The sequence below is a fragment of the Panthera tigris genome, chromosome B4 (genome assembly GCF_018350195.1).
Source record: "Panthera tigris isolate Pti1 chromosome B4, P.tigris_Pti1_mat1.1, whole genome shotgun sequence".
In the NCBI taxonomy this organism is placed as follows: domain Eukaryota; kingdom Metazoa; phylum Chordata; class Mammalia; order Carnivora; family Felidae; genus Panthera; species Panthera tigris.
The window spans coordinates 135,418,561-135,445,360 of record NC_056666.1 but is presented as its reverse complement, the minus strand read 5'-3'; the positions used below and the strand labels follow the sequence as shown (position 1 = coordinate 135,445,360).

The 26,800-nt window shown below is 57.3% G+C and overlaps 1 protein-coding gene across 2 annotated transcripts; it reads left to right on the top strand.

Moving 5' to 3' along the window:
* The first annotated feature begins 10,146 nt into the window (after positions 1–10,146).
* On the top strand, positions 10,147–23,387 carry PNPLA5 (patatin like phospholipase domain containing 5). 2 transcript variants are annotated; one of them, XM_042990888.1, is made up of 9 exons: positions 10,147–10,418; positions 10,803–11,035; positions 13,483–13,548; positions 13,856–14,065; positions 15,519–15,579; positions 16,894–17,079; positions 19,099–19,231; positions 21,587–21,703; positions 22,312–23,387. In XM_042990888.1, exons 1-9 carry the CDS (start codon positions 10,226–10,228, stop codon positions 22,412–22,414), a joined length of 1,302 nt encoding a protein of 433 aa, XP_042846822.1. In that variant the 5' UTR covers positions 10,147–10,225; the 3' UTR covers positions 22,415–23,387. The 2 variants fall into 2 exon arrangements, with proteins under 2 accessions (XP_042846822.1, XP_042846823.1); XM_042990889.1 differs by having other exon boundaries at positions 10,402–10,651.
* The last annotated feature ends 3,413 nt before the right edge of the window (positions 23,388–26,800 follow it).

The window sequence follows — 26,800 nt, the reverse complement described above, 5'->3', positions numbered from 1 at the left end:
CAAACGCAACCCGTTTAAATCCCTGTGATGACTGAGTTACGTCCTTTTGCGTCCCCGTTTATCGATGGAGGAAACCAGGGTGCTTGACGTCCAGCAACAGGCAGGGTCACCTGGTGAACAGCTGGGATGTGAGTCCAGGCTCCGGAAATGATTCACGCTGGGGTGCTGAGTAGGGGAGAGGGCCCCGGGAGGTTGCTCTACCCCAGGAAATGGAGGGGGATGTAGGGGCTCCCGAGGAAGAAAAGGTGGGGTCCAGGGGGTAGAGGACGGGGCTTGGAGGGAAAAACCTAGAGCTGGGGGCTAGGGGGAGAGGCTTCTATTTTAAGGTTTTTTATTGAGTTATAATACACCCATGGTCAAGGGCACTGATTGTGAATGCACAGGTAGGGGAATATCTTGATTGCAAACACTCATATAGTCAGATCAAACTGTGATGTGGGTCCAGCCCCCAGAGAGCCCGCATACTCCGCCCAGTCACCTGCCCCTGGAGAGACAGAGAGAATGCGAGTGTGGGCTGGCAGGAGGGACCCAGGGACAGAGAGGGGGTGTGTGCAGGTGTAGGGGTGGGGGCTCTGAGCAGGCTTGGCTGCAGCCGTGCAGGGTGGGGAAGGGGGATAGTGGTCTGTGAGGGCAAAGCTGACTTTCTTTTGGACGTGCTTCTGTGGAAAACGGGTCCCGGGGTGACTATCTCCGGGAGATCTCAGACAGCCACCCCCAATTTGCGAACTCCAATTCCTGAAGCACAAAATACACGGAAACTCAGCTTGGTTCCCAGGCTTCTCCCGCTAACCCTCAGAGCCTGCTCTCTTACCTTATCCGATTCTCACTCCTCCCGACTCCTCCCTGCCTCAGTGCCTTGGCTCATACTCTTCCCCTCTGCACCCGTCTTCTCTTCCCCGCCTAGTGAATCCTCACGCAGCCTCCAACACCCAGCTCAAATGTTGCTTTGTTCTCTGAAGCCTCTGGGACTTGTCCCCAAGGGAACACCTGGCCCCTGAACTCGACCTTCTTCTGAACTCACATTGGCCATCACCACGTGCCCCAGCCTGCCCCCAGGCCATCACCCACGGATGTGTGTCTCCCTCAGTGGATGGTGGGCTCCCTGGGGGCAGCCACCTACTCACTCCTCTCAGAGACGCCAGGGCCCTGGAGGCGGTACGTACGGGGACATGTCAATTTCTCTTTCTTTCTTGAATTCTAGACCCGCACTGTCCAACATGCTCACTGTTAGCCACTTGTGCTCCTGAGCACTTAAAACATGATCAATGCACCAGAGACACTGACTTTATTTTATTTCCAGTAATTAAATTTTAAATTTACAAACCAAAGCAGGTGCAAAATTTTCTCATTAAAGGACCCTATTGTTTTGGGAGGATTACATTTTACTTTAGCTGTTGAAAATGTAATGTCCAAATTGGGATGTTTTAAGAGCAAAAGATTTAGAAGTCTTGGAGAAAAAAAGACTAAAGTGTCTTATTAATACTTTTTTATATTTATTACATGTGGAAGTGATAACATTTTGGATATGTTGCGTGGAACAAAACACATTATTGAAAATATCTCACCTCTTTCTTTTTAGCTTTTTTAAATGTGGCAAAAAATTAAAAGTATCATATAAGACTTGCGTTATATTTCTGTTAGACTGTGCTGTACTCGAATTTAAGGGGGGAAAAGGCTGCCCAAGTAGAAAATGGAAGAGGCGTGAAAAGATCCTTCGTGAAAAGGAACTGAGCATTTAAGTGGCTGGACACCGTGAGATGTCAGTATGATAAGGCTTACCGGAAGGCTAGTGAGACCTGAGGCCACATTAACAGAAACAGAGCGTCCATAATGAAGGAGGTGAAAGTCAGAGCTGTGGCTGTCCCCGAAGTAGGGGTTTCTGTTCTGGGTTTTGCATCTTAGAGTGGCACTGACCACCTAGAGCGGGTTCAGAGGGTCTACGAGACTCAGTGGTATAAGGACCTGCCTGAGGTCCTGGGTATCTGCCTCTTCAAGGCTGCCCCAGGCAGAGGGAGCAAGTCTGTTCTGGGGTCCCAGAGGGTTGAGCTGGAACTGGCAGTACAGGGAGGTAGATTCTCACACTTAGATTTCTCTTATGGGAAAGAGGGCTCCCTCACAAACAGGAAGTTCCCTCTCAACAGAGGTGTTCGAGCAAGGCTGGATGACCACTGGGGTGTTGGTAAGGGGGCTTGGGAATGAGCTGGGTCCCCAGAGGGTCTCCGGGTCCTTCGAGTCTCAGGCGGAGGCTCTTCGAGGCCTGGCACAGTCACGCCTGTGGGGTGCGGTGGTCCTGGGCTCCGTTTGGTGTGGTCTGGTTCCCTCCCGAGGGCCAGAACCAGCCCCTGATGGCCCTGTGGGTGGGACCCATTCCGGATGCAGCTGGGTCGCCTGCCACCAGGGTGGGCGAGTCAGCGCGGGACAGGGTGATGCCGACCCGGGCTTCCCAAGGCAGCTTGGCTTCTGAGCAGGGTGGAGGGGCAGACGAAGAGCCCAAGAGAGACAGGGTCCAACCCCGGAGCGGTGACTACAGCGAGATCCGCCAGCAAAGTAACAGGATATTTGCTCACGCACAGACGTGTCTGGAAGGAACTTCCTACTGCAGAGATTTTCAAGCATAGACCCAGGTAGAGAGATCAGTACCATGGACCTCGCACACCATTGCCCGGCGGCCGCGGTGAGCCACGGACTCATGATGACAGGGGCTGCCTGTCAGGTTAGGGAGTGGGGTTCTAGCTCATTACACCCTTTAAACCACAGAGAGAAAATGGGGTGGGGAAGTGCCCTGGGGCCGGCCACGACCTGGCTATCGTGAGGTGGAAATTCAGCCTCAGCAGTAAATTCAGGCCCTGACCGAGGTGTTTTCTAGATCCCAGAGACATGACTGAATCTGAATTCATCACCTGCTCCCAAACCTGCTCTGTCTGTGAGGTCCCCATCTCAACTGGTGGCCCTGCTGTATACGTAGTCACCCAGATCAGAAACCGGGGTTTCATCCAGACCGTTCCCTCTGCGTCGGCCCCCGTGGCCCCCGTGTGTGTCTTCAGTTGCAGGTGCTGCCCCCTCACCCTCCTGAATGTCTTCCACGGTGGCCACCCGAATCCTAGCCCCATCATCATCTTCCTCTCTGCTGCCTACTGCACCGGTCCTAGCCCCGGTGTCACTCTTCTTACCCTTCCTCCACGCAGAGGCCACATCCAATGCCGATCACACTTACCATTTTGAGATCTGGATCTGATGCCAAGCCTCCGTCTGCCTGACTTAGAGGAAGGTCCATTTCCCCAAATATCTCTGCGGGTCTCTGTGGGTGCCCATATCCCTCAAAGCCAGAGGCCCCTACAACTCCATGGAGGGACAGATTTGATCCCGATGCCTACACCTGCTGGTCTCGTTAGGTTGAGCGTACTGGCTGTTGTCTGTGGATAGCCAAGTGAGGGGGTCCACGCTGCCCGGACAGTCGTTCCCTCGGGGCACCTCTGCTGGGTGTGTCCCCACTATTGTCACTTCTGTCCTCATGGGGCTATGATGGCTGATCAGTCCTGCTGGATAACGAGAGAGTGAGCACGCTCCCCCGGCTCCCCGGGAGCCCCACAACCAAGCTGCCTGGGCCCCGAGTGATTCATTCCTTCCCGTGTCCCAGTGCTCAGGCCTGGACGCCAGGTCCCCTCGGATAACCCGTTGGGGAGGCCTTTCCTTTTCTTACCTACCACGTGGCCTCTTTCAGGGGCTCCCGTCTGTGTGTCTGTGTGCAACTGGACACGGAACACCAGGAACCCTCCCGCCACCTCTGTCCCTTTGTTCCTCGCTGACACACCCGTGTTCAGGCTTCCACGCGGACCCCACGCGGAGGAAATGCATCCGGCCCGCCCTCATCATCCACTCTCACCAGGGCGTGTCCAGGGCTGGGTCAGCCTCAACTCCACGGGCTTGCACCTGGCCCGGGGCACCGAACCGCCCACTCGGAGAAGCCAGGGCTCCCCCTTCACACCTGGCCGAGCACAAGGGAAGAGGAACTCTACAGCCACCTCAGTGCTGGTCTGGCCTCTGTCACTGGTGCCTGTCGCTCTCAGCGCTCACGAGGACAGGCTGGACTTCATTCGTGGCTCTTATGTACCCAAGAGAAATGGGTCTTTCTGCCTCTTCCTGTGGAAATGACCCATCCGAGCAGCGGGTCAAGCATTCAGTCCACAAACATCCGAGCCCCGTTTCCTCCAGGCACAGGTGGGGAGGCGTGGGCCCTACCCTCACGGTCTGTGAGAGGGCCACACAATTGAGACAGTAACGTAAACAGTAAGGCACCGATCGGGTGTTTATCATCGCCAGGAGCTCTCCCAACACCTTCCCCTATCCACGTGTCAGTCCTACGGAGTAGGCAGTGTTTTGTCCCATTTGAAGGGTGAGGAAACTGAGGCACAGGTCAGTTAAAATTTGAGGTCACCGGCCGATAAGTGTGCTGCCTGGTTTTGAATCCAGAAAGCCTGCATCACTACGTATCTAAGTGCGTAGGGCTTTACAGTGTATAAAGCACTTTGGGGTAAATCGATCTCCATTCTCTGAATGAATCTGTGTGTAATATCTCATGTAATCTGCAGTTTGGGGAGACAGGTGCTGTTCTCTCACGGTGAACACATGCGCGTGCTAAAACAAAGGGGCACACAGTGAATACATGTCTCTGTCCTGATAAATCCATCTGTCCCTGTTCCCCAGGGGCACCGCGTTATCCCCCCTTATGGATCTTTCCAGAGACATTCTGTCTTAATATCCCCATGCGTTTATGTTCCCTAAAATCCTCCTTTTAAAAAAAATCTTAGGCGCAGCGAGTGCAGAAAATTGGCCCTTTCTCTGGGGACCGGTCCCCGTCAGTGCCCGTGGATCTGCCCCCCCTGCCCCTCAACAGCTGAAGAACCTTGAGTGTGTGTTCGTCTGTGCCAGCGTTGGTCCGTCTGCCGGGTTGGGTTGTTTCTTCCCTTTTGTTTTAGTGCCTCTGTTTCGATCCTTCCCTCCATGATTTGAGTTGTTCTTTGTGGGGGGTGTGTGTGTGTGTGTGTGTGTGTCATGTGTCTTCTGATAAACTGGAGGGCCATTGTCTGCTGGCAGTGTGCTAGGTAGGCATTGTCAACCCATACCTGGCGAGGAGATAGGCCCAGAGAGGGGCCGGCACTGGCCCGTGCCATCCAGCCTGTGCTGCCCCGTCTGGGCGAGCTGAGTCAGGGACCCAGCGCAGACGCACCCCAAACTCCAGCCAGCTGTGGCTCTGCAAGGCCAAGAGCAACAGCAGCCCCGCCCCCCATCCCCGGGCAAGGGTAGGGAGGAGGAGTGCGTTCGGCCAGCAGGAAGGGATCTGGAAACACAGGGGGAGTTGGGTTTATACCTGCGTGAGGAGTTCGGAGGGAGGTTTGGGAGCCCGGGACTGGAGCCACCATGCAGTGGTTGGGGGTGGGGGGACGGGCAGGAGGTTGTCACTGGAGGCGGCTGCAGGTGTTGGGGTGAGAGGTGATGAGGTAGGGCACCGGGGAGGAGGGAGAGGTGAGGCATCAGAGGAGGCCACAGGAGAGGGCCTGGTGAGTGATGGCAGCATCGGGGAAGGCAGGAGAGGCCCAGTGATGCCTGGCACTGGGAAGGGATGAGAGGGGGTGGGAAGGTGGGAGGTGTGTTGATACAGGTGATGGAGAATTCCAGGCTGGCGGCTCGAGAGGCAAGGCTGGAGGCGCAGGTGCGAGAGAGACAGGGCCGGCGTGTGGAGCCCGTGGGGGAGGGCTGCCTCCTCTATCAGGGTGGGAACACGGAGCCGGGAGAGGGCACACCTTTCCGTGGGGCCTCCCTTTGCCCGGGTCCCTGTGCCGGAAACATTCTGTGGCCTATTCCTCAGGGCACCTGGCTGCACGGGACCAGTCACCTGGCAGGACACAGAGACGGGGGCTCTCTGTCACCTGGGGTCGTCCCAGGTCTGTGCCGCCCACCGACTCGGCCATTGCACCCCAGGCCACAGAAGTGCATCTGCTTCAGCCACACTTACTCCTTACTGACGGCTTTGTTTAGAGCGTTCTGTCCCCACCCGTCTTTTCGCATTGCTGTTTCCTGTTCACAGATGCGCAGACAAGCTCCCAGAGGGCAGCGAATGAACGCCCAGGCCTGCTGAGCCCAGCCTCCCGTCCGCGGGGAGCCGGATGAGAGACCCAGGAAGCTGGGTCCCATCCCCGGCTGCCTGGGACTCCTGCCCGCTTTCCTTCTTGGAGCCCGGGGCCCTGTATCCCAGAGCGGCAGACCTGTGTGTGGGATCCCGGGGCTGAGGCTGAGCCAGCAGCCTGTGTGTGTGTGGATTCTGCCTGTCCTTCCAGCTGTGTGCCTGTCTGTGACTCAGTGTCCCCTCTGGGCAACCGAAGGTAATCACTCAGGGCCCCGTGAAAGCCAGGTGCGGGAGGCTTGATGGCACTGGTGCTCAGACCCCTGTGTGCCCTTGTCCACCCCGCTCGACCCCCGCCCGCTTGCCAGCCTCATTTCGCATGCCTCCCCTCCGTGCCGTCTGTTCTAGACCCTGGCTCCCCTCCCTGAGCCCCGGATGCACCTCTGCTTTCCCGTCTCTGTGTCTTTGCTCTAGAACGCCCTCTTTGCATCTCTACCTCCTCTAATCTTTCCTCCCTTCAAGCCCTTTCTGAACTCCTGCAGGTAGGTTTCCCTGACTTGCGTGTACAGTGAGGCCCCCTCCTGGAGGCCCCTACTTCCCAGGTGCTTTTTCCGGGGTGCACACAGGGAGGGGAGAGCATGGCACCCGTGGGATGAGGGCTCCAGCGACAGCCTGGGGAGCTTCCCAGAGAGACTGGCAGTTCCAAACCCCAATAGCTCAGTGGTGCCACGTCTGGGGTTTTGCCCACAAGCTTTTCCCTGACGCCCCCTCCGCTCTCCCCTGGACGGAGCTCAGACACCAGCTCTGCTGTGCCTCATTGTCGACCTCAGTCTCATCTCCAGTATTTCCCCCTCGTCCCCGCTTCCCTTAGTTAAAAAAAACCACATTGTGGGGGTGCCTGGGTGGCTCCGTCGGTTGAGCGTCCTACTCTGGATTTCGGCTCAGGTCACGAAGCCACGGTTCGTGGGATTGAACCGCACGTCGGGCTCCACGCTGAGCACCTGTCATATGATACTCAGGGGCATTTGTGTGCGTGCCCGTGTGTGTGTATGTGTGTGTGTGTGTGTGAAGCAGGATCCTCATTCTTGAAAACATTGGGGTCTGATGTAGTTCAATTTTCCCAACGTACAAGTGGGGGAACTGAGGCCCAGAGGGAGGAAGTGACTTGTCCCAAACCTCAAAGGCAGAGTCCACTGCAGGGTGTAAGTAGCCAGGAGCCTGGCTCTCCAATCGGGGTCTTGGGCCCCGGGGTGGAATGATCTCGGGAGATCCTGGCTCATCAGGACCAGGGCCAGGTGCAGCAGCTGGGATGGAGGGCAGGAGCGGTCAGCTGGTAGGAACCAGAACCTGCCAGCTGCTGACGCCCCCTCCTTCTCCTCCCGCCCTTGTGCTGATGGCCCCAGGCCACATCGCTTATTGACCTCTGGTGTTTAAACCACAGTCTCTCAGTCTTCCAGATAACTCCGCCGCACCCCATCTTGGGCGGTCAGGCCTTCCTAGGGCTCAGTCCTGCACCTTCCTCTCTTTTCTCTTTTTAACTTAAAAATACTTGACAAGTAAGCTTCGATAAGCAAAAGTTACTATGTTATTCTCCCAACAAGGGACAATTTCATCCTTTAAAAGAAAATAAGGACTGGGACGCCTGGGTGGCTCAGTCGGTTAAGCGTCCGGCTTCGGCTCAGGTCATGATCTCGCGGTTCGTGGGTTCGAATCCCGCGCTGGCCTCTGTGCTGACAGCTCAGAGCCTCGAGCTGCTTCGGATTCTGTGTCTCCTTCTCTCTCTCTGCCCCTCCCCTGCTTGTGCTCTGTCTCTCTCTGTCTCTCAAAAATGAATACATATTAAGAAATAAATAAATAAGGACTAAGACCAGAGGGCACAGGGATGATCTGGCTCCCGTCCCAAACGTGAATGGCCGATGCTCTTAGGAGAACGAGGCCACACACATAAGCTGCAGGAAATACACGCAGTGCTGCTGGGCCAGAGAAGGACGCGACGGAACACCATGAACCGTTGCCAGGCCTGTACAGAAGGGAAATGACAGGCTGAATCGTGACTCTCTTATTAACATTTGTTTTGATATTCAAATCGTGCTGGAATTAGCCAGTGAAACCCCCTCCAAGCTGGCTTCTGTATCCTCTGGACGAGTCCTCATCATTTTTGGAATACTTCCTTGCTTTTCGGCCTAAGAAGATGCTCCAGGTTCAGCCTTCCGGGATTTTTCCAGAAGCACGGTTCTTCCCTGATGCCTGCAGAGACACCTGCACACTCCCTGAGTCATGAAACCTCATGCCCACAAGCCTGGTCCCTGGGGACCCCTGCGGCCTGAAACTTAGGCGGCCCCCCCTCTACTTCCTGCTCCCCCCCCTCCTGTTAAGGCAGCAGGGACACGAGTGGAGCTCAAACCTTACTGGCTGGGCTCTCTTGGGTTCCTGGTTCCTGTCTCCGTTTCTTCATCGGCAAAATGGGCTTGGCAGGACTTTCCATCTCAAAGGGCTGTGGCGAGGGTAAAATGCGACAGCCTAGGAAAAACACTCAGCCCAGGGTCGGGTAAGAGGGAAACGCTCGCGGAGGTCTGTTGTCCACCCGTGAAGCCTCTCCTGACTTCCCAGCTCCCACCTCCAAGGAGAGAGGCCCCCAGAGTTAGGTGAGTCCGGGAAGGTCTAGCCCACTGGTCTGCCCCCTGCTCGGTCTGGGAGTGGGGCAGGGCGGGCCTGAGCCTCGGTGCAAGTCTGGCTGCTGTTTCCCGGCTGCGTCCCCTCAGCTTCTTTTTAGCTCCTTGGGTGCACACCATCCGGTTTGCTGTACTATTTTACCCATTGTCCATCCCCGATCTCTGTTTCCCCAGCCTTCCACTTGGCGCTAGCACACCCTCTAATATATAGAGCCATCTCCCAGGCCGTCAGAATTTCATTGTAAAAAGACATGGTAATGCTTTAGGAGTGTTTTTTAAATGTTTGCGTAAATGAAGCCAGGCAGTCAACAAACCCCATTGTTCTTTCGCTCCTCACTTCTGAGGCTCTGCCACCTTTCGCAAATGTCCCGTTGTGGCTACTCATCCATTCCACCGGGAGGGGGCAGGAGGGAGGGAGAGCCACCTAGGCCTACAGCCACAGGCAATGCTTCCGCCCACCTCCGTGTCTGCCACACCCCGGTGAACACATCACGTAATTTGCCGGGGGGGATTTAATTTCCCTCGTTGCCTGCTCGACTTACAGAACCACTCACTGCCCCCGTTTACAGGCTGCGGGCAAGTTTTCTTGGAAGCACTTTGTGGGCGTACCCGTGCCCAAGCTTCTCCAGGGCTCAGTGTCCACAACTGGACGTAGACACGGTGATCCTGACCCACACGACTCTGTGAGGGTGACTACCAAGAACGCTCGGCACAGTGCTTGTGCCTGCTGCCCCCGTTGCCATCCCACCCCCGGGCTGGGCCCGTCGATGGTGAGTCTGGGCCAGAGGAGCAGCGATCGGAGCAGAGAAGGCTGGCGCCCAAGCCCCTCATATCACGCCGAAAAACTGTAGCCCAGAGACAGTGGGTAGTTTGGGCAAAGCCGCACAGCCGGCGGGGGCTGGCTCTGCCTGGGCCTGGGCCTTGAACTCGCACAGCTGCAGAGTTAAGTCTGGCTTGACCCCCAAGACCCAGTGTGGGTCCAGCTCTGCCACATCCCGGTTCTTATTTGCCTTCCCCGCCCTCAGTTCCCTCATCTGTAAAATGGGGGCGGGAGAAATGCTTCTGTCAATGCTTCCAGGGATCAGGCGAAAAGCTGGTGCCATTTCCCCCCCCCCCCCCCCCCCCCCGCCCCCGTACAGCAGCGGTGTGGGGCGTCTCCGGAGTCCGCCCAGCGAGCTGGTACAACGGGGTCAAACCTGCCACACCCCTGAGGGCGGGGCATCGCGGCCCTGGAACCTCATTGGCTGGGGCGGGGGGCGACCCAGCCCGGGGCGGGGCAGGTGCACGGGGCGGGGCAGGTGCACGTAGGGCGGGGCCCCGGCTCCCGCCACAGCTTTTCTTCGGAGCCACCCGTCCTCTCCACCGCTGACTGTCCCCGTGCGGCGCCCTGGCCCGTCTCCGTCCCGACCCCAGCCCGGCGGCCCCGACCGCCATGCACTGCTACGAGGAGGAGGGCAGCTGGAACCTGTCCTTCTCGGGCGCCGGCTTCCTGGGGCTCTACCACGTGGGTGTGACCAGCTGCCTCAGGGAGCGCGCCCCGCACCTCCTCCGGGGCGCCCGCCGCTTCTACGGCTCCTCGTCCGGGGCGCTCAACGCCATCAGCATCGTCTCCGGCCAGACCGTCGGTGCGCGGGGGACGGCGCGGGCGAGGAGCGCGGCGGGACGCTGGCTCCACGCGGGATGGAGGGCGTCGAGAGGGGCGTTTCGGGGCCTCGTGCCGGGCGCTGGGGCCTGCGCCCTTTGCATCCAGCACGCTCCCATCTAAGCCTTATGAGAACCCTGAGGACTCGGGGCTGTGGTTACTCTTGTTTCGCAGAGGACCGAGCAGAGCTGGGGATCCTGCTCCCGAGATCAAAAGGTGGACGGAGCATTTGAACGCAGGGCTGGGCACAGAAAATCTGAGATGGAGAGGGGGAGACCCCCGGGAAGGAGGTCAAGTCTTTGGGACGGACGTGGGCAGACCCCCTGGGTGGCTGAGGACCCTCTCCTCCTGTCCCCTGCACCCGCAGATTTCTGCTGCTCCCATTTACTGGGCATGGTCAAGCATGTGGAGCGCCTCAGCCTGGGTATCTTCCACCCTGCCTTCGCGCCCATCGAGCACATCAGACAGCAGCTGCAGGACTTACTGCCCACCGACATTCATGTCCTGGCCTCCCAGCGGCTGGGCATCTCGCTGACCCGCTGGCCCGATGGCCACAACATCATAGTCACCGACTTCGCGACCCGCAGGGAAGTCATCCAGGTGAGGGCAGGGGTGGGACCCGGGCCCTGGAGACAGGGCACTGGGCCCCATCTCCTACCAGGGACTTTCAGGTGCTTTCCAGGGGCAGACACTCCTTGGGGGTGGGGTGACCTTAGGCTGGGGTTTGTTTACAAACAAGACAGTGGAGGTGCAGAGAGGCGCCACAGGGTGAGTGCGGAGTGCCCGTACTCCCGGCTTGCTTTGGGAAGGCCCCATGGCTGCACTCAGAGAAGGGGATGGCTGGGGAGGGGGCAAAGTCAGGCTGCTGTGCTCAGGGCCCCTGAAGGGGCTGCTTTTCCAGAGGCGTGCCTGCCCACAATGGAAGAGGAAACAATCCAGTATTGTTACAAAACAAGAGGTTGTGACAGAGAGCCACAGGCTGCGGGGGTGTTCAGGCAGGCTCAGTAGGGGTTGGGTCCCCGGGAGAGCTCAGGCAGGTAGGGAGGCAGGCCCCTACCCTGGAGGGCCTCAGCTCCCCCATCGCAGCTCTGCCTTCCCTTCCTGTTAGGGTCTGTGCCTTCCACCCAGACTGGGAGCCCTAATGCAGAACCTGCTTCACCTTGCTGACCCCAGCCCCCAGCCCCCAGCCCCCAGCCCCCAGCATGGGGACCGTTTCTGAGTCTGTGCCTCTGTGCTGATTGGAATTCGTCATGTGTACAAGAGAAGGGCCAGTCCCTTGCTGTGTCTTGATGTCCACTGGCTCTTGAGGAAGCCGGCTAGGGACCCTAAAGGGTGTCCCAGTGTCTTTGCCTGGATGGCACATAGCACAGGACCTGGCACATAATAGGTACTCAGTAAACATTAGCTGCTGTCACTGTTATCTGTGCGAACAAGGCTCCCACTTGCATTTCCAACTGGTTAGGGACAGGATGCCTTCTGCATTTCCCAGAGAGGGTTGGAGGGATATTTCCAAGGAGACCCCGAGACAAGGTTCCATGCTTGATGAGTTTGGTAAAAGCTCTACATCAGTGTTTCTCAACCAGGGGTGATTCCTTTGCCTCCCCATCCCACCCCCCAGTGACATCTGGCAACGTTGGAGGCGTTTTTGGTTATCACAGCTCTGTGTGGGGGGCACAAAGTACTGACACTTAGTGGGTAGAGGCCAAGGATGCTGCTAAATATCCCACGGTGTTCAGGACAGCCCCCTCCCACCCCATCTCCCACTCACAAGGCAGAATTCTCGAGCCCCCAATGTCAATATGTTAAGCATCGTTTTCACTGCAGGATTTGTCAGAGCCTCTGCTGGGAAGGGCACAGAAAATCTGAGATGGAGAGGGGGAGGCACCCGGGAAGGAGGTCAAGTCTTTGGGACGGACGTGGGCAGACCCCCTGGGTGGCTGAGGACCCTCTCCTCCTGCTGCTCCCATTTCCTGGGCATGGTCCTGGGCATGGGAAGAGTGGACAGGGTTTCCCAAGTGGGTAAAGAAGTCAGGGTTTCTTCTTCTTTCTTAAATGTTTATTTATTTATTTTAAGAGAGAGGGAGAAAATTCCAAGCAGGCTCTATGCCGTCAGCTCAGGGACTGACTTGGGGCTCCAACTCATGAACCGTGAGATCGTGACCTGAGCCAAAATCAAGAGTCAGATGCTTAACTGACTGAGCCACCCAGGCGCCCCTTTTAACGTTATTTATTTATTTATTTATTTATTTATTTATTTTAATTTATTTTAATTTTTATTTTTTTTGGGACAGAGAGAGACAGAGCATGAACGGGGAGGGGCAGAGAGAGAGGGAGACACAGAATCGGAAACAGGCTCCAGGCTCCGAGCCATCAGCCCAGAGCCTGACGCGGGGCTCGAACTCACGGACCGCGAGATCGTGACCTGGCTGAAGTCGGACGCTTAACCGACTGCGCCACCCAGGCGCCCCTAACGTTATTTATTTATTGAGAGAGAACTGAGAGAGAGAGAGAGAGAAAAACAAAGAACATGAGTGGGGGAGGGGCAGAGACAGAATCCCAAGCAGGCTTTGCACTGTCATTGTGGAGTCCGATGCGGGGCTCAAACTCACGAACCGCCATGAGATCACGACCTGAGCTGAAACCAAGAGTCTTAGGCTTAACCGGAAGTCAGGGTTTCTTATTTGAGATGCCTCTGGCTGAATCGGTGTTCAGGGAGCACACCGTGGGAGGCGTATCTAGATTGCTGGTGGAGAGTTCCCGCCCACTGGGTGAAGGGGAAATGGGTACTTGGTGCCTCTGTTTGTCCTTGGGGGAAAGGGAAGTCCCAGCAGCAGTTTCGAGTGAGCAAGGACCCATCGGCAGGAAGACGAGGGTGGGTGTCATGACAGGCTTGCCTTCAAGTACCTTCTTGACCTTGAGAACTCAGCTGGGACGTGACACCTCCCTGGGCCTCATTTCCCTTCCCTGAGCACAGGCTGCTCTGCCCCGAGCAGGTTCTGAGCACCAGGAGTGTGAACAATTGTGTTTCCACTTACTCGTTTTCCCAGGCTCTGGTCTGTGCTTTATACATTCCTTTCTACTGTGGGACGATCCCCCCCGAATTCAGAGGGGAGGTAAGTGCACTTGGGGGGCTTAATGACTGAGTCCCCGCCCCGTGCTCTGGGTGGCCCAGTGTGCCTAGCGCTGACAGCCGTGTGGGGGGAGGGAACCCGTGCTTCTTGAGCACCTGCTGTGTGCCAGCCCTCCACCCCAGATTCCCTGCTCCAGGGGGGCGGTGCTCAGAACATCCTGGGCTCCGGTGGACCCAGTGGCTCCGGGGCAGCTGGAGGTCACCGGCCGCAGCCCATTTCTGGCCGGTGGCTCCATGGCGGTATGGGAAGAGGGCAGGCATCCTGAGCAGACAGCCCACCCGAATTGCAGCGATACTTTGACGGGGGCCTGAGCAACAACCTGCCCTTCGCGGACTCTCCCTCCACCATCACCGTGTCCCCTTTCCACGGGACAGTGGACATCTGCCCCCAGAGCACCTCGGCCAGCATTCACGAGCTGAACACCTTCAATGCGAGTTTCCAGATATCCACCAAGAACTTCTTCCTGGGGTTTGCCTCCCTCATAGCCCCCAGCCCTGAGGTAGGTCTGGCCCCGGCACCCGCCTGGAAGGTGTAAGAGGCTTGGCCATGATCAAGGGTCCTCTGAGTCAGACTGTGTCCCCACACCCTCCCCGCCACCTCGGGGAAGTTAGGATACACGTCCCGAGTCTTACGTCCGAACCCTTGAACCCACAACTCGGGGCTCAGGTGGTGCCCATACTCTCCTGCCCCTGCCCGAGCAAGTCTTGAGTTGGGACTGGGCCCATATCAAGGCATGCTAAGGCCAACTCTCCCGAGCTTGGGGTTGAGCCAGGCCTCTGCGGATACTTCCCTGGGTCAGGCTCTGTGAGAAGGTACTGTTATCTCCTTTCTCAGGGGAGGACACCAAGGCTCAGAGAGGTTAGGCAACCTGTTCAGAGTCACACAGCCCAGAAGCAGCAAAGCCAGGTTCCAAATCCTCAGCTAGCCCAGACCCGTGCTCTGAACCGCCACCACCCTAGACTGGGGCCAGATTGACCATCCCTGTGGAGGCGAGGCAGAAACACAGACAAAGGTGGACAATAGACTTACATTTCCTGCTTTTTTTCCCCCCGGTATTTTGGGAAAATGGGGAATTTGACAGCAAATGGTTTATCCCCATAACACACCCAACCGTGCCTTGGCCCTCCCCTATTCCTTCAGACGTGTTTTGGTTCTGTCGTGTTTTATTTTGTTTTGTTTTTTACTTTAAGTAAACTCTGTGCCACGCCAGGGGCTCGAACTCAGCCCCGAGATCAAGAGCCACACGCTCTACTGCCTGAGCCAGCCAGGCAACTCGGTTCGGTCGTGTTTTATAACCTATGACACAAGTTCATGTTCCCTTCCTCTCATCTCCCCTATACCTGTGGGGTGGGCAAAAAATCTCAGCCCCATCCTACAGTCAAGGAAAAGCTGAGGCTCTCAGAAAGGTGGCGTGGCCATTCCAAGGCCCCATAGCGTGGGAAGGTGGAGCTCCCTTCTGGCCCGATAGGTGCCTTTTCCCCACTAGGGGAGCTCCGATTGAGACAGGCAGGTGTGGGCCCCCAGTTTCCTCTGCCGTCTCAGGCTCGTTCTGGAAATAAACACCAAAGGACCATGCATTGACCAACAGGGAACCAGACGATGTCCCAAGCATCCTGACCTGGGCCAAGTTATCCCATTTTCCAGAGGAGGGAACTAAGACCAGAGAGAGGGGAGTCTGGAGCAGGAGCCCCTCCCTTCCCGCCAGGGAGTCTTAGAGGAGGGAGGTGACACGGGGTCATGGGGAGGGAAGCAGCTCGAACAGATCGCAGATCTTCAACTGGAAGCAGTCCCCGCCCAGCAGTGGGGGCCTTGAACCCTGCTGAGGGGCCTCTTGGGAGCGTGGGCTGGGCAGGGATTGCTTCCGGTTGAAGATGGGTCTCTGGCCTACGAACTGCCAGCTCGAGGGGCGGGTCCGGGCCTTCCTCATCCCACCCTGACCTGTGTGTTGGCAGATGATAGCTGACAATTGCAGACAAGGCTACCTGGATGCCCTCAGGTTCCTGGAGAGACGCGGTAGGTGGCCGGGCATCCTGCTTCCCCGGGGTCCCAAGCGGATCTTGCTTTCCAGGTGTTTGAGTTTTTCGGGACCTCAGCTCACTTATTCTCTTCCTCGGCATCTACTCTGTGCCTGGCCTGAGCTGGATGCTGGGGACCCAGAGAGGATCACACATGTGCCCTGCTCTTGAACTGTTCTTGGTCCGGGGCGGGGGAACAGACCATGAGAGAGACGTCTCCCCACGGAGATGGAGGGATGCTCACGCCTACGGTGTCAGAGGGGACACTGACCCAGCCTGGGGGGTGGGCAAGGAGGGCTTCTCGGAGGCGGCGGCAACAGATAAGCTGGGTTTTGACTAGTTATGAAAAATACGGAAAGGTTGGAGACAGAAAGGAAGAGGGCCCTGAGGAACAGGGCCCAGCACCGTCAGTGAACACAGCTCAGTTTGGCTGCAGGAGTGTGTGTGTGTGTGTGTGTGTGTGTGTGTGTGTTCCTGCGGGAGGGGTGGGCCAGAGAGGTGTTCCCAGTTGGAGAGCTCGATTGTCCTCCCACAGGGCACTGCTCTTCTTTTTTTTTTTTTTTAATGTTTATTTTATTTTTGAGACAGAGACAGAGCATGAACGGGGGAGGGGCAGAGAGAGAGGGAGACACAGAATCGGAAGCAGGCTCCAGGCTCTGAGCTGTCGGCACAGAGCCCGACACGGGGCTCGAACTCATGGACCGTGAGATCATGACCTGAGCCGAAGTCAGATGCTTCACTGACTGAGCCACCCAGGCGCCCCAAGAGCACTGCTCTTCAAAGGGGTAGTTCTGAGATTTGAGCCCAGGCTGTCCGGCTCCAGAACCCAAGTCCTTTACCCTCCACACTACAGCCCCAAACACACAGCAGCAGGAGGAATCTGCTGAGCACTTAAAATGTGCCCAGATCTGGGCTTGAGCTTTAGGTATTTGTCTCGTTCAATTCTCAGAACAACCCCATAAAGCCGACTGGAATTTTCTCCTTTGTCAAAGGGGGAAACCGAAGCGCTGAGCACCTAGACCACATAGCTAGCAGGTGTTGGCATTAGGATTTGAACCTCGGACCGGTTCGTCATGGTCTGGGATCTGATTAACCACTAGAAAGTGCACGGGAAACGGAGCAGAGAAGGGCCAGGGGAGAGCAGGAAGAGGTCGTTCAGGGTGAGCCGCGGGTCCGTTCGGCAGCGAGCAGGTCCCCAGAGCTGGGTTTGGGGATTGAGAGGTGCAGGTGGCGTGGAGGGCCAGGGGAGTCACTGTCGCCAGGGAGCTCCAGATGTGCTGACCTGTCGTGTCCCTCTTCTCTGCTGACCCAGGACTTACCAAGGAACCAGTGCTTTGCATGCTGGTGTCTAAGGAGCCCCCAGCCCCCGTGAATGGGACCCAGGACACCGACCATGACGGTGGCCAGAAGGGGGGCCTGTCTGTCAACTGGTCAGTGCCCAACGTGCTGGTCAAGGACGTGCCCGACTTCGAGCGGCTCTCACCAGAGCTGGAGGCTGGTACTGCCCTTCCTTCATGCCCTTGCTCACCTACCCCGTGCCCTGCGCACAGGGGCCTGGGGGCAGGGACCCCACCCTGAAGGGCCTCGCGGCCTGGAAGAGGACAGGACTCATTTACTGAGCGTCTCCCGAGTGCCAAGTGTGATGCGATGGCCTTTTTACCTGTTGTGTCACTCACTCCGCTCCACAACCGTGCGCCCTGGTGTTTTTCTTACCCCATTCCACTGATGAGGAAACTGAAGCTCAGAGAGGGGTTGGGAGATTCACACCCAAATCCGTGCCTCAGAAAGCCAGGTCTTTGCCCACTGCCCAGGGAAGCGCGGGAAGTCCTGAGGGACCTAAGAGAGTCACACACAGAGGGTTCTGGACTCTCCGCACATGATGATGACTCATCTCACCCTCCCAACAATACCACGAGGATGGCACTGAATTGTCCCCGCTGCACAGAGAGGTTAAGTGACTTGTCCAAAGTCATACAGCTAACAAACTGCCAGAGCAGCGAACCATTCTGCCGTGAACCATTTAGTCTGCTGTCCTGCTTAGTGGCCCCAAAGTCACAACTGCCACAACAGCAGAGTCCAGGCATGTGTAATGGTGGTGGGGATGTGGGTTTGAACAGCGTCTAAGTGAGACTTGAAAGGAGGCGTGGTGGCCAGGCAAAAGGGGGCAGACGAGTGGCCAGGCAGAAGGTACAGCATGTGCAAATGTCCTGGGTTTGGTGGGGGCAGCTGGAGGCCCCTGTGGCCACAGCATTGTGGTTGAGGGGCAGGGGAGCAGAGGCTGGGAGGGTCAGGCAGGTGGCTTTGAATCTGCAGGAGGAGAGAGATGGGGAGCCACTGCAGGGGTGGGGGGTGCTTACAGAGGGCACCCCCTCCTTTTCAGAGTTGAGTACTTCTCTGAACTCTAGATCCTGTGTTCACTGCACCTAGCTGGGGTGGGACAGGCTACGGGTGGGGGTGGGGAGGCTGGAAGCAGAGGCGATGGTGGTTGAGGTCAGAGCAAGGACAATGCGGGTGGGCGAGGGGACGCAGCCTCCTCCTGCGCCGGAGACCAGACGGGCGTGCGGAAACGGGTCTGGATCTGTGCTGAGCCCCTGAGGTCCAAGCTTGGAGCTCTGGAACCGAGGCAGCATCCCTGCCGCCACGTGGGGGCACCAGAGAGCCGCCTCCGGGATGGGGCGTCACAGCCAGCACGCCCCTGGGACTGAGCTGGCCAAGCCTTGACGGACATTCCCTAATCCTCTCCTGCCTGCCTGGGAGGGAGATCCTTTTCAGAGGACGTAGCCTCCGCTCAGGGAAGGGAAGGGGCCCGTCCTGGGACACGCGGCAGGTAAACGAGCAGCTGGGTCTTTGTGCCGTGCTGTCTGTGACCCCTCCAAGTGGCCGTCTCTAGACGGCAACAGCCAGACTCAAGGACGGAGGCCGAGCCACGGTCCGAAGGCTGGGATTTGGGCCCTGGCTCTAGCTCTGCCCTGGCCAGGATGCCAGTCCTTTCCACCCTGGTCAGTTCAAGGGATGAGGGACTTGGGAAATGGCGTTTGTTGTTCCCAGGGCTGCTGCTGTTAATAACACTGACGGGTGCGGGCACTCGTCCCTTCCTGGGGTGGGGGCCGCGACAGACTTTGCAGAGGGGTGGCAGAGATGGAAAGAGCTCGGGGAGCCCGGCAGGCCTTGGGTCCACCCTGGCCCTGCCTCTTCCTGGGATGGTCTTTGGGCAAGTCACTTCTCCACTCTGAACCTCAGTCTCCTCATCTGGGACCGGGGCACGCCCTGCCAACACCAGGGACACTGATGCGAGAGCACGACCTGAGTGCCGCGCCCCCTGCCGGCTCCTGGGAGGGGCTTGATCAGGCGTGCCGGTTTTGTTTTTTTTTTTCCCTCTGCAGATGGGGGGCGGGGGGCAGGCGCAGTTTGCAGACTGTGTGAGGTGGACAGGGGTTCAGGCCACCTTCCCTAAGGGTGATGGTGGAGGGGGGGCTGGCTGGAGGGCTGGCTGGTCACGCCACGGCTTCTCTCGTAGCACTGAAGAAAGCATGTATGAGGGACACCAGCCCCTGGGCCCAATTCTGTCGGTCAGGGCCCGGGCGGGCCCTGACCTACTTCCTACTGCCCTGGACGCTACCCTTCGAGTATGTTTACTTCCGGAGCAGAAGGTGAGGCCCAGCCAGGGCTCCTGGGAGGGGCCTGGCTTGTCCCGGATGGTGGCGGAGACCAGTGCCCATGGCGGGAGGGGCAGCCGGCGCGCTGGGTGGGCGGGGCCTGGCTGGCCTCCCCTGCTGCTCGATCTTGGTCACACAGCCCAGAAGAGTCTCGGTGGTCTCCCCCTGCCAGACGGGACCACTGGGGAGATGGTGTAGCAGCTGTGACCGACCGATCAGAAATGGGACCCCCGGGTCAGCACCTTGGCCGCTCGCCTGTCTAAGCCCTTCGGCCCTTTGCTCTACCTGTTAGAGCCTCAGAGAAAATGCGCTATGTCTGGGGAAATAACTCCAGGGGGGTCTGGCTCAGATTAGCTGTGTGGCCTGGGACAGGTCTCTTGACCTCTCTGGGCCTCAGTTCCTTTTGTGTAAAACAAAGCCCATGGAGTGCCTGGGTGGCATCCAACTTCGGCTCAGGTCATGATCTCACGGCTTGTGGGTTCAGGCCCCGCGTCGGGTTCTGTCCCGACAGCTCGGAGCCTGGAGCCTGCTTCGGATTCTGTGTCTCCCTCTCTCTCTGCCCCTTTCTGTTCATTCTCTCTCTCTCTCTCTCTCTCTCTCTCTCTCTCTCAAAAATAAACATAAAAAACAAAAAAAAACAAAACAAAAAACACCAAGGTCCTTCCAGGACAGACTGGTTGTGGTTAAGCCCTCACTAACCATTTTAACTTTGCTGGTTAATGAATCACTCTGCATTTTTGGTTTATTCATTCCACCAGTAGTTATTGAGGGCCTGGCCAGGGCTTGGCTGGGGATAGGGAGGCAGCCCTGACTCAGATCTAGCCCCTGACCCTGTGGAGCTCACAGCCCATGAACCATCACACCTCTGTGCAATCACACCTCTGTCCAGAGATACCTAGAGAGGTCTATACTGGCTGTGTTTCCTAAAAGAGGTCTACACTGCCTGTGAACTGAGACAGCTCACACTAGGGGCAATCTGGCCAGGGAAGGCTGCCTGAGGGAAGTAACTTTTGAGTCATAATCTGAAGGATGGGTCCACCAGGCAAAGAGGGAAGGGCAAAGCATTCAGACGGACGGAACAACATATGCAAAGGTCCTGGGGCAGAAGGCAGAGGAAGTAAGGCTCTTTGGAGGCCAGTGTGGCTGGAACCAAAAGGTGGGGTGCTGTACAAGACGGGGCTGGTGGTGAGGTGGTGTGGCAGTGGCCGGCAGGGGCTAGACATGCGGGGCTCTATAGCCAAGGGAGGACTGTGGTTTTCATCCTAACAGTGGTGGGAACACAGTGAAGGGTTTCAGTAGGGAAGTGTCATGGGGACAACTGCATTTAAAAAAAATTCTTTATTCTCTAAGAGGTCTATGACAATGGGCCACTGGATCAGCCCTGATGCTGAAATTGCCAGTGGCCCAAAGCCGGGAGAGAGCTTTCTGCTGACTCAGATTCTCCCCGTGCTGAGCTGTTAGGTTGAAACCACAGGCTGAAGCCAAAACGGATCAAAGCAAAGTCTAACCTTTTCAGCCAAAAACAAAAAACAAAAGTCCAGATACGGGCACTGATGGGAAAACTTGTTCAGACCACAGGGAAGTTCTTCCTTAGCGTTCTCTGTAACCTACATGCGCATGCAGGTTGCAATAATAGAGGCAGAAGGTCCAGAACAAGGGAGGTGATGGTCTAGCTTATGTTTTGCTTCTCATACGACACCCTGTGGAGCGCCAGTTCAAGGCCCTGGTTTAGAAGCTCTGCTAAAGGCGACACGTTGGGAGTGAGGCCCTGCAGTGTCCCGTGAGTCTGGGAAGGTGCCCGGCCAGGCACGCTCGCAGCCATAATTGGATGAGCTGGCCCTCTGCTGACCCGGCACATGGGGAGCCACGGGAGGGTTTGGGCTATGATCAGAGGTATGTTTCAGGAAAGTCACTGGTGCTAAGAGGAGAGTGGATGGAGGGCTGTGGAGGAAGGAGAGCGGGTCTGGGGAGGAGAGGGTGGGGCAGAGATATGAAGGAGGTTAGGGACTCTAGGCCAGGTGACGGTCTTTAGGCGGGTGAGGAAACTGAGGCCCGGAGAGGTTCCCTGACCTGCCCAGGGCACACAGCTGATGAGCAGGGGGGCCGGGCCACAACCCCGAGCCAGCCTGACCCCAGAGCCCGCCCTTTCCCGCTTGGGCTTCCCGTGGAGTCGCTACCCGGCTCTGTGGCGGGGCCGATACCGCGGGGGCTTCTCACCCCCTATTTCACTTCCTTTGGGCCTGGGGCCTCGGGTGCAGGGAGGCACCCGGCTCTGCCCCGGCCCGCGGGGAGGGGGGGCTCTGCTGGGCCGCACGCTCGGGCTCAGCTGTTTGCTGCCCTTTCCTCCAGGCTGGTGGCATGGCTTCCGGATGTGCCGGCCGACTTGTGGTGGATACAGGGTGAGCTGCAGAGCTTGGGCCTCCAGATCTGCTCCAGGTCGAAGGACCAGCTCCGCAGGCTGTTCAGGTGAGGCTGGCGGACGGGCCTGGGGCAGAGGGGGAGCCGCGTCCCTGGCGGAGAAAGGCGGTTTGTCTGGATCCCGGACAAGCAGGGCGGCACACGTTCCGCGTCCTTCTCCCCGTGCTCCCGCGCGGTCCCTGGCGCCTGTGTTCGGTCACCGCCGTGGGTCAGACCTGTGCTGGGCCCGGCTGGGGAAGCTGACCGGCCACACCGGTCAGCCTGCCGGACCTGCTCACAGAGGCAGGGTCCAGGCTCGCGGGCCGAGTGGCTTCCCCTGCTCTGCCAGATCCCAGCCAGCCCTTCCGACAGCCTTCCAGATGTCCCTCCAGGTCCTGTGCGGGGTCTGGGCTGGGGCTGCTGTCTCTCAGCCTGCCTCCCTACTGGCTGGAGACCCTGATGTCCTCCTATCCCACCCGACAGACACTTGTTGGGCCATGCCAGGAACCCCAGTGTGGCCGGAATGAGGGGCTCGGGGCCTTCCTCATGGCAGGATCTGGGGGCAGAGGGACTTCACCGGATGCGAGGGCTGCCCCCACCCCCATGGCTTCCCCCTGCCCTTCGTCCAGCCCCAGGCTCTAAAAGCTTGCATTCACCGCCTTCTGCTTCCTCCGCAGCCTGCCGGTCGCCAGCCCCCTCCAGCCTGCCAGCCCCCTCCAGCCTGGGGCACCTCCTCCTGTGGACCCGGCCAAGGAGCCCAGACCTCCCCATCAGGCCTGAGGGGCACAAAGAGAGCCAGACCAGTGACTGGCCTCCCCTGGCCCTTGCCCTGGCCCTGATCCTGTGCCCACATCTGCCTCCAGTCCTTGAGTCCTGACTCGTCTCCCAGAGCTTAGAGCCCAACCCTCGGCCCAGGGCCAGCACTGGAATTGTCTGCTGAGTGGACAATGGAGGGGACAGCCTCCCTTTCCTCTCAGACTCTTGTCCCTGACTGGGTGGGTGGGGTGACCCCCAGGAACCAGAGGAAGTCCCACCAGCCCCTCTGGAGCCCCTGCTCCTTGGAGCCAGCTTCCTGGGGCCCAAAGACTCCTTTTTTGGGAGAGGCCCAGCCCGTTGGTATGTCCCTGGGTCACTGTGTCCAGGTCACCCCGCCCCTGTCTCATCAGAGGGAAAAAGGAAGGCAGGAGCTGAGACACCCATCTTGGTTCCGGAGTTTCCGTGTCAAGGGGCTTGGGGGCAGCATGGGCTGGGAAGCAGGATTCGGGGTGTTGCTGAGCTGTTTGAAGGGCACCTTACAGGAAATGGAGAAAATGCCATATGCTCATACCGGAGATTGGAAGGCAAATGGGAATGATGGGATCCTTTCTCTGACCTCCTTTGTCCTGCACTAGCCCCAGGGTAACCCCCATGGCCTGCCTCATTCCAGGAACCTTGATCTCTGATGATTTCCTACTGGGTCCATACAGCGGGAGCCCCCACAACCAGGAGATAGGAAAGTGCGAGGAGAGAGAGGGGTTACAGTCTTCTTAGAATCCCACCTCTGTGTGTCCTGTTGGGGTGCCCAAGGGCCCCTGGCTGCCAGCACTGTGACACTATCCCCTTGTTGTTTGCGAAGCCTCATGGCGGAGCAGTGCCTCCATACACCCCACTCCCGGGCCCCTTTCTCTCTTGGGCAGAGAGTAGAGAGTGGAGACATGGAGGCATGAGCTAGAGGAAAAGGAAGCAAAGGAATGAATCTGAAGAAAAGAGATCACAAACCGTTCATGCATCCGTTCGTTCACTCATTTGATTTATACTTAATGGGTTGTAGGCTCTGGGGTCACAGCCGCAAACGCAACTTGCATTCTGGTGTGGGTGCAGGAGCACCTGATAAACAGCCAACAGAAGAAGGTGCAAATAAGATCATCTGAGGAGCAGCAGTGCTGTGAAGAGAGGGACAAGAGAGGATGGAAATGATGGCAGGTTGGGGTGGGAGTGACATCGCATCAGTGGTCCAGGAAGACGTCTCCGAGAAGATGGTGTCGGGGGTGAGGCCTCAGACCTGCGGCAAAGAGTGGGAGGGAAGAGCTTTGCCAGCGGAGGGAACAGCAAGTGCAAAGGCCCTGAGGTTGAAATGAAGTCGGTGTGTTTCAGCCACAGAAAGCAGCCAGTGTCCCTGGAGCTGCGTGAGTGACGGGGTGTGCAGGTGGAGGGTAGGCAGAGGCTGGGTCACAGAGGGCACTGTCCGTGTGATCAGGACTTTGGATTTGGGCAGTCCCTGGAAGGTTGGGAGCAGGGAAGCAAATAGGTGAGGGTAGAGGGGGTGAGTGGAGCATTGGAGGGCCTGGGGTGGGGGTCGGGGTTGAAAGGGAGAGAAGAGGCCCAGAGAGTTAGGATATGTAGGAGGACCCACCTCCCCACTCATCCCCAGGATCCACTGAGGCTGGGTGGGCTTCTGTCCCCTCTTGCTGTCACTTGGGTGGGGACAGGCACAGATATTGTCCCCTGCAGCAGGAAGGGTCCTGTCCTACCTCGAGTCAAGTGATCTTTAAGCTCCAGGGATTCTGCACAGAGCTGGGATGCCTTGTGTCCACTCCCAGGTGCGGGGCTTGGAATTTCTGGAAAGGGGACGACTGGCCCCCTGGGTCTCCAGGTTGAGAATGTAGAGGCTCGGGAGGCCTCTGAGAATATTCCTGCCCCCCCCCCCCCGTTCTCTGTCCTCCATCCAGGAGGACAAACACACCTCCCTTTATCACCCCCTCTCTCATAGGTGCTTTGGGGCTTGCCCCACAGCCATCTCTGCTCCCATTGCTTTGTTTTGTGTCTTAGATGGAGAAAGGTCCTTGGCTGCTCCCACCTTCCTCTCCATCATCCTTCTGAGCAGCATGTTGCTAGGTGTTTGTAGCTTACGTGCTTGAACATCGCAATTGCTGATAAGGCTCTGCTCCGAAAACTTCTCTTTGGTCTTTAGTATTTGTGGCTCACGTCACCTCTGCGCAACTGTGGCTGCAGAGATTGTTCACGAGTATCGCTCACAGTGCTTTACAGTTTGTCAGTGTTCCCTGATTTCTCTCCTCCTGAACTCTTAGACATTTTCTCATGCAGCTTGAAAATCTGTTTGTGGCTTTCTCCTTTGGTCCCAGCTCTGCACTCTGGGCCCACGGACCCTGCCTGCTCCCTCTGCCTGAAGACAGCCTGGCAGGGATAGAAAGGTGGTGATCTGGTCCCTCCGAGGCTGCTCTTCTCCACGATGAACAGCCTGTGCCTTACAACCCCTCCTCAGGAACATCCCCAACCCAGACTTGCTGCTCAGCAAACTACAACCGCTTATCCCTAGTTTGTTCAAATCCCTCTAGGAGTATGGGGTCCAGTGCTGCCTCTAATATGGTATGACCACTACTGGACCTAAGTTGCCTTTCCCTTCCCACCTCCTGGTCGCTGCCTCTATTGATGTAGCCTCAGAATGAATGAGCTGAGCCCAGGCAACTCCTGTGGACTTTACTGAGCCGCCACCCACCAGCAGTCTCGTGTTCCTCCTTGAACCTGGAGGTGGCTCGGCTGACGAAGCAGACAGCCCAGGAGCTGATCCAGGTCAGAGTTCCCTGGCTTGTTACCTATAAAGCCTCCTGGCACAGAGCCTTGGGGTGTTACAGAGCAGAGGTGGGATCTGGGGCTCTGAACTGAGGTCGACCTGGGTTTGAGTCCCAACTCTCAACTCCGCATTTGCAACTGCGCATTTGCGTGAGCTAGGGAAATCCTTTCACCTCTCTGAGCCTCAGGGTCCCTTTGCATAAGATGGAGATAGTGACACAAACCCCATGAAATATTAGCTTGAGGAAAGTAAATGTTCCTGGTAGACTAACATCATGTGGCAGGAATCACTGCTCAGAAAGAAGCAGCAGGAAGTGAAATCACTAACTTCACATCTGCTCTGTGGGAGGCACCAGACTGGGGGGACCACTGGGGTTCCTTTGAGCCTCACATCCCCCCCGGGTGGGGCATAGTCTAGACAAAACTCAGGGGAGTTTGATGGGACCCAGACCTGTGTGATACCAGAACCCTCTCTGGACCTATGCCATGGTCTCCCATCAGGTGAACTAAAGTCATGCGTCCACCACCCTCCTCTTTCTCCCAGCGTTCCAGCCAAGGACCTCTCTGGGCCTTGGAGCCTTGGCGCGGCCGTGGCTCCCATTGTCAAGTCACATTTCCAGGCCAGCTGCAGAACCCCCACCCCTGCCTGCTTTTCAGGGTGCCAATGTCTGCTGTGTGTGTCCTGATGCCTGAGGCAGAGCCCTGCTCTAAGGAGCTCACCTACCCCTGTTGCTATCTCTGTGGGAGTAATAGGGAATCTAGCCCTTACAAGCGCACTCACTTTACAAAGCTTATTATCTCAATCCTCGCAGCAACCCTGGGAAGTTGGCAACATTCTCTGCATTTTATGGATGAGGAAACTGAGGTGCAGAAAGGTTTTATGTTCACTGGCAAGTGATAGAGCTGGAAATGCCGAAGTCTGTGCTCCAGGAAACAGAAAGATTCCCAGACCATTAAAGCTTCATTGTGCACCTGCTCTGTGATACCAAGCAAGTTCTGTACTTGATCAATTCCTCATTTCCTTGTCTTTAACATCAGGGGCCGGACTAACTTGTTTCTAAAGGCTCCAGCTCTTCTCTGGGCCCATAACATGGACAATTAATACTACTGTATTAGAAGATGATTCCAGGAGGAGATTAACCACAGACGAATGGGTTTCTGAACTGGGTCTTCATGGAAGCCTAGAATTTGGGGTGGCAGAAAGTTATTCCAGGAGAGGATTCTGCAGGTGCAAAGGCAGGTTGGAGGCGGCCCATGGTAAATTAAACCCACAAAAAAATCTGAGGTTCGAAGAGGTGAAGTGCCTTGTCCCAGATGCCAGTCAGTGGTGGGGTTAGCATTCAAACCCAGGTCAGGCTATAGTTCCATTCTGTCTGCACACTAGAATGCTGGGTGGAAAATACTGATGGCTGAGGACTCTTCTGCAGAGATTCTGATGCAATGGATCTTGGCATAGACACCTGTCTGGGCAGGAGTGTGATTGGAGGCTGTAGTGTCCTAGGCACTGGTGTCTTCAGGGACAATTCTGTGCATGTGAACACCTGCCTGAACCAGCAATCTGTGTCTCAGAATTGCTTAATGTCAAATGTCATCTGT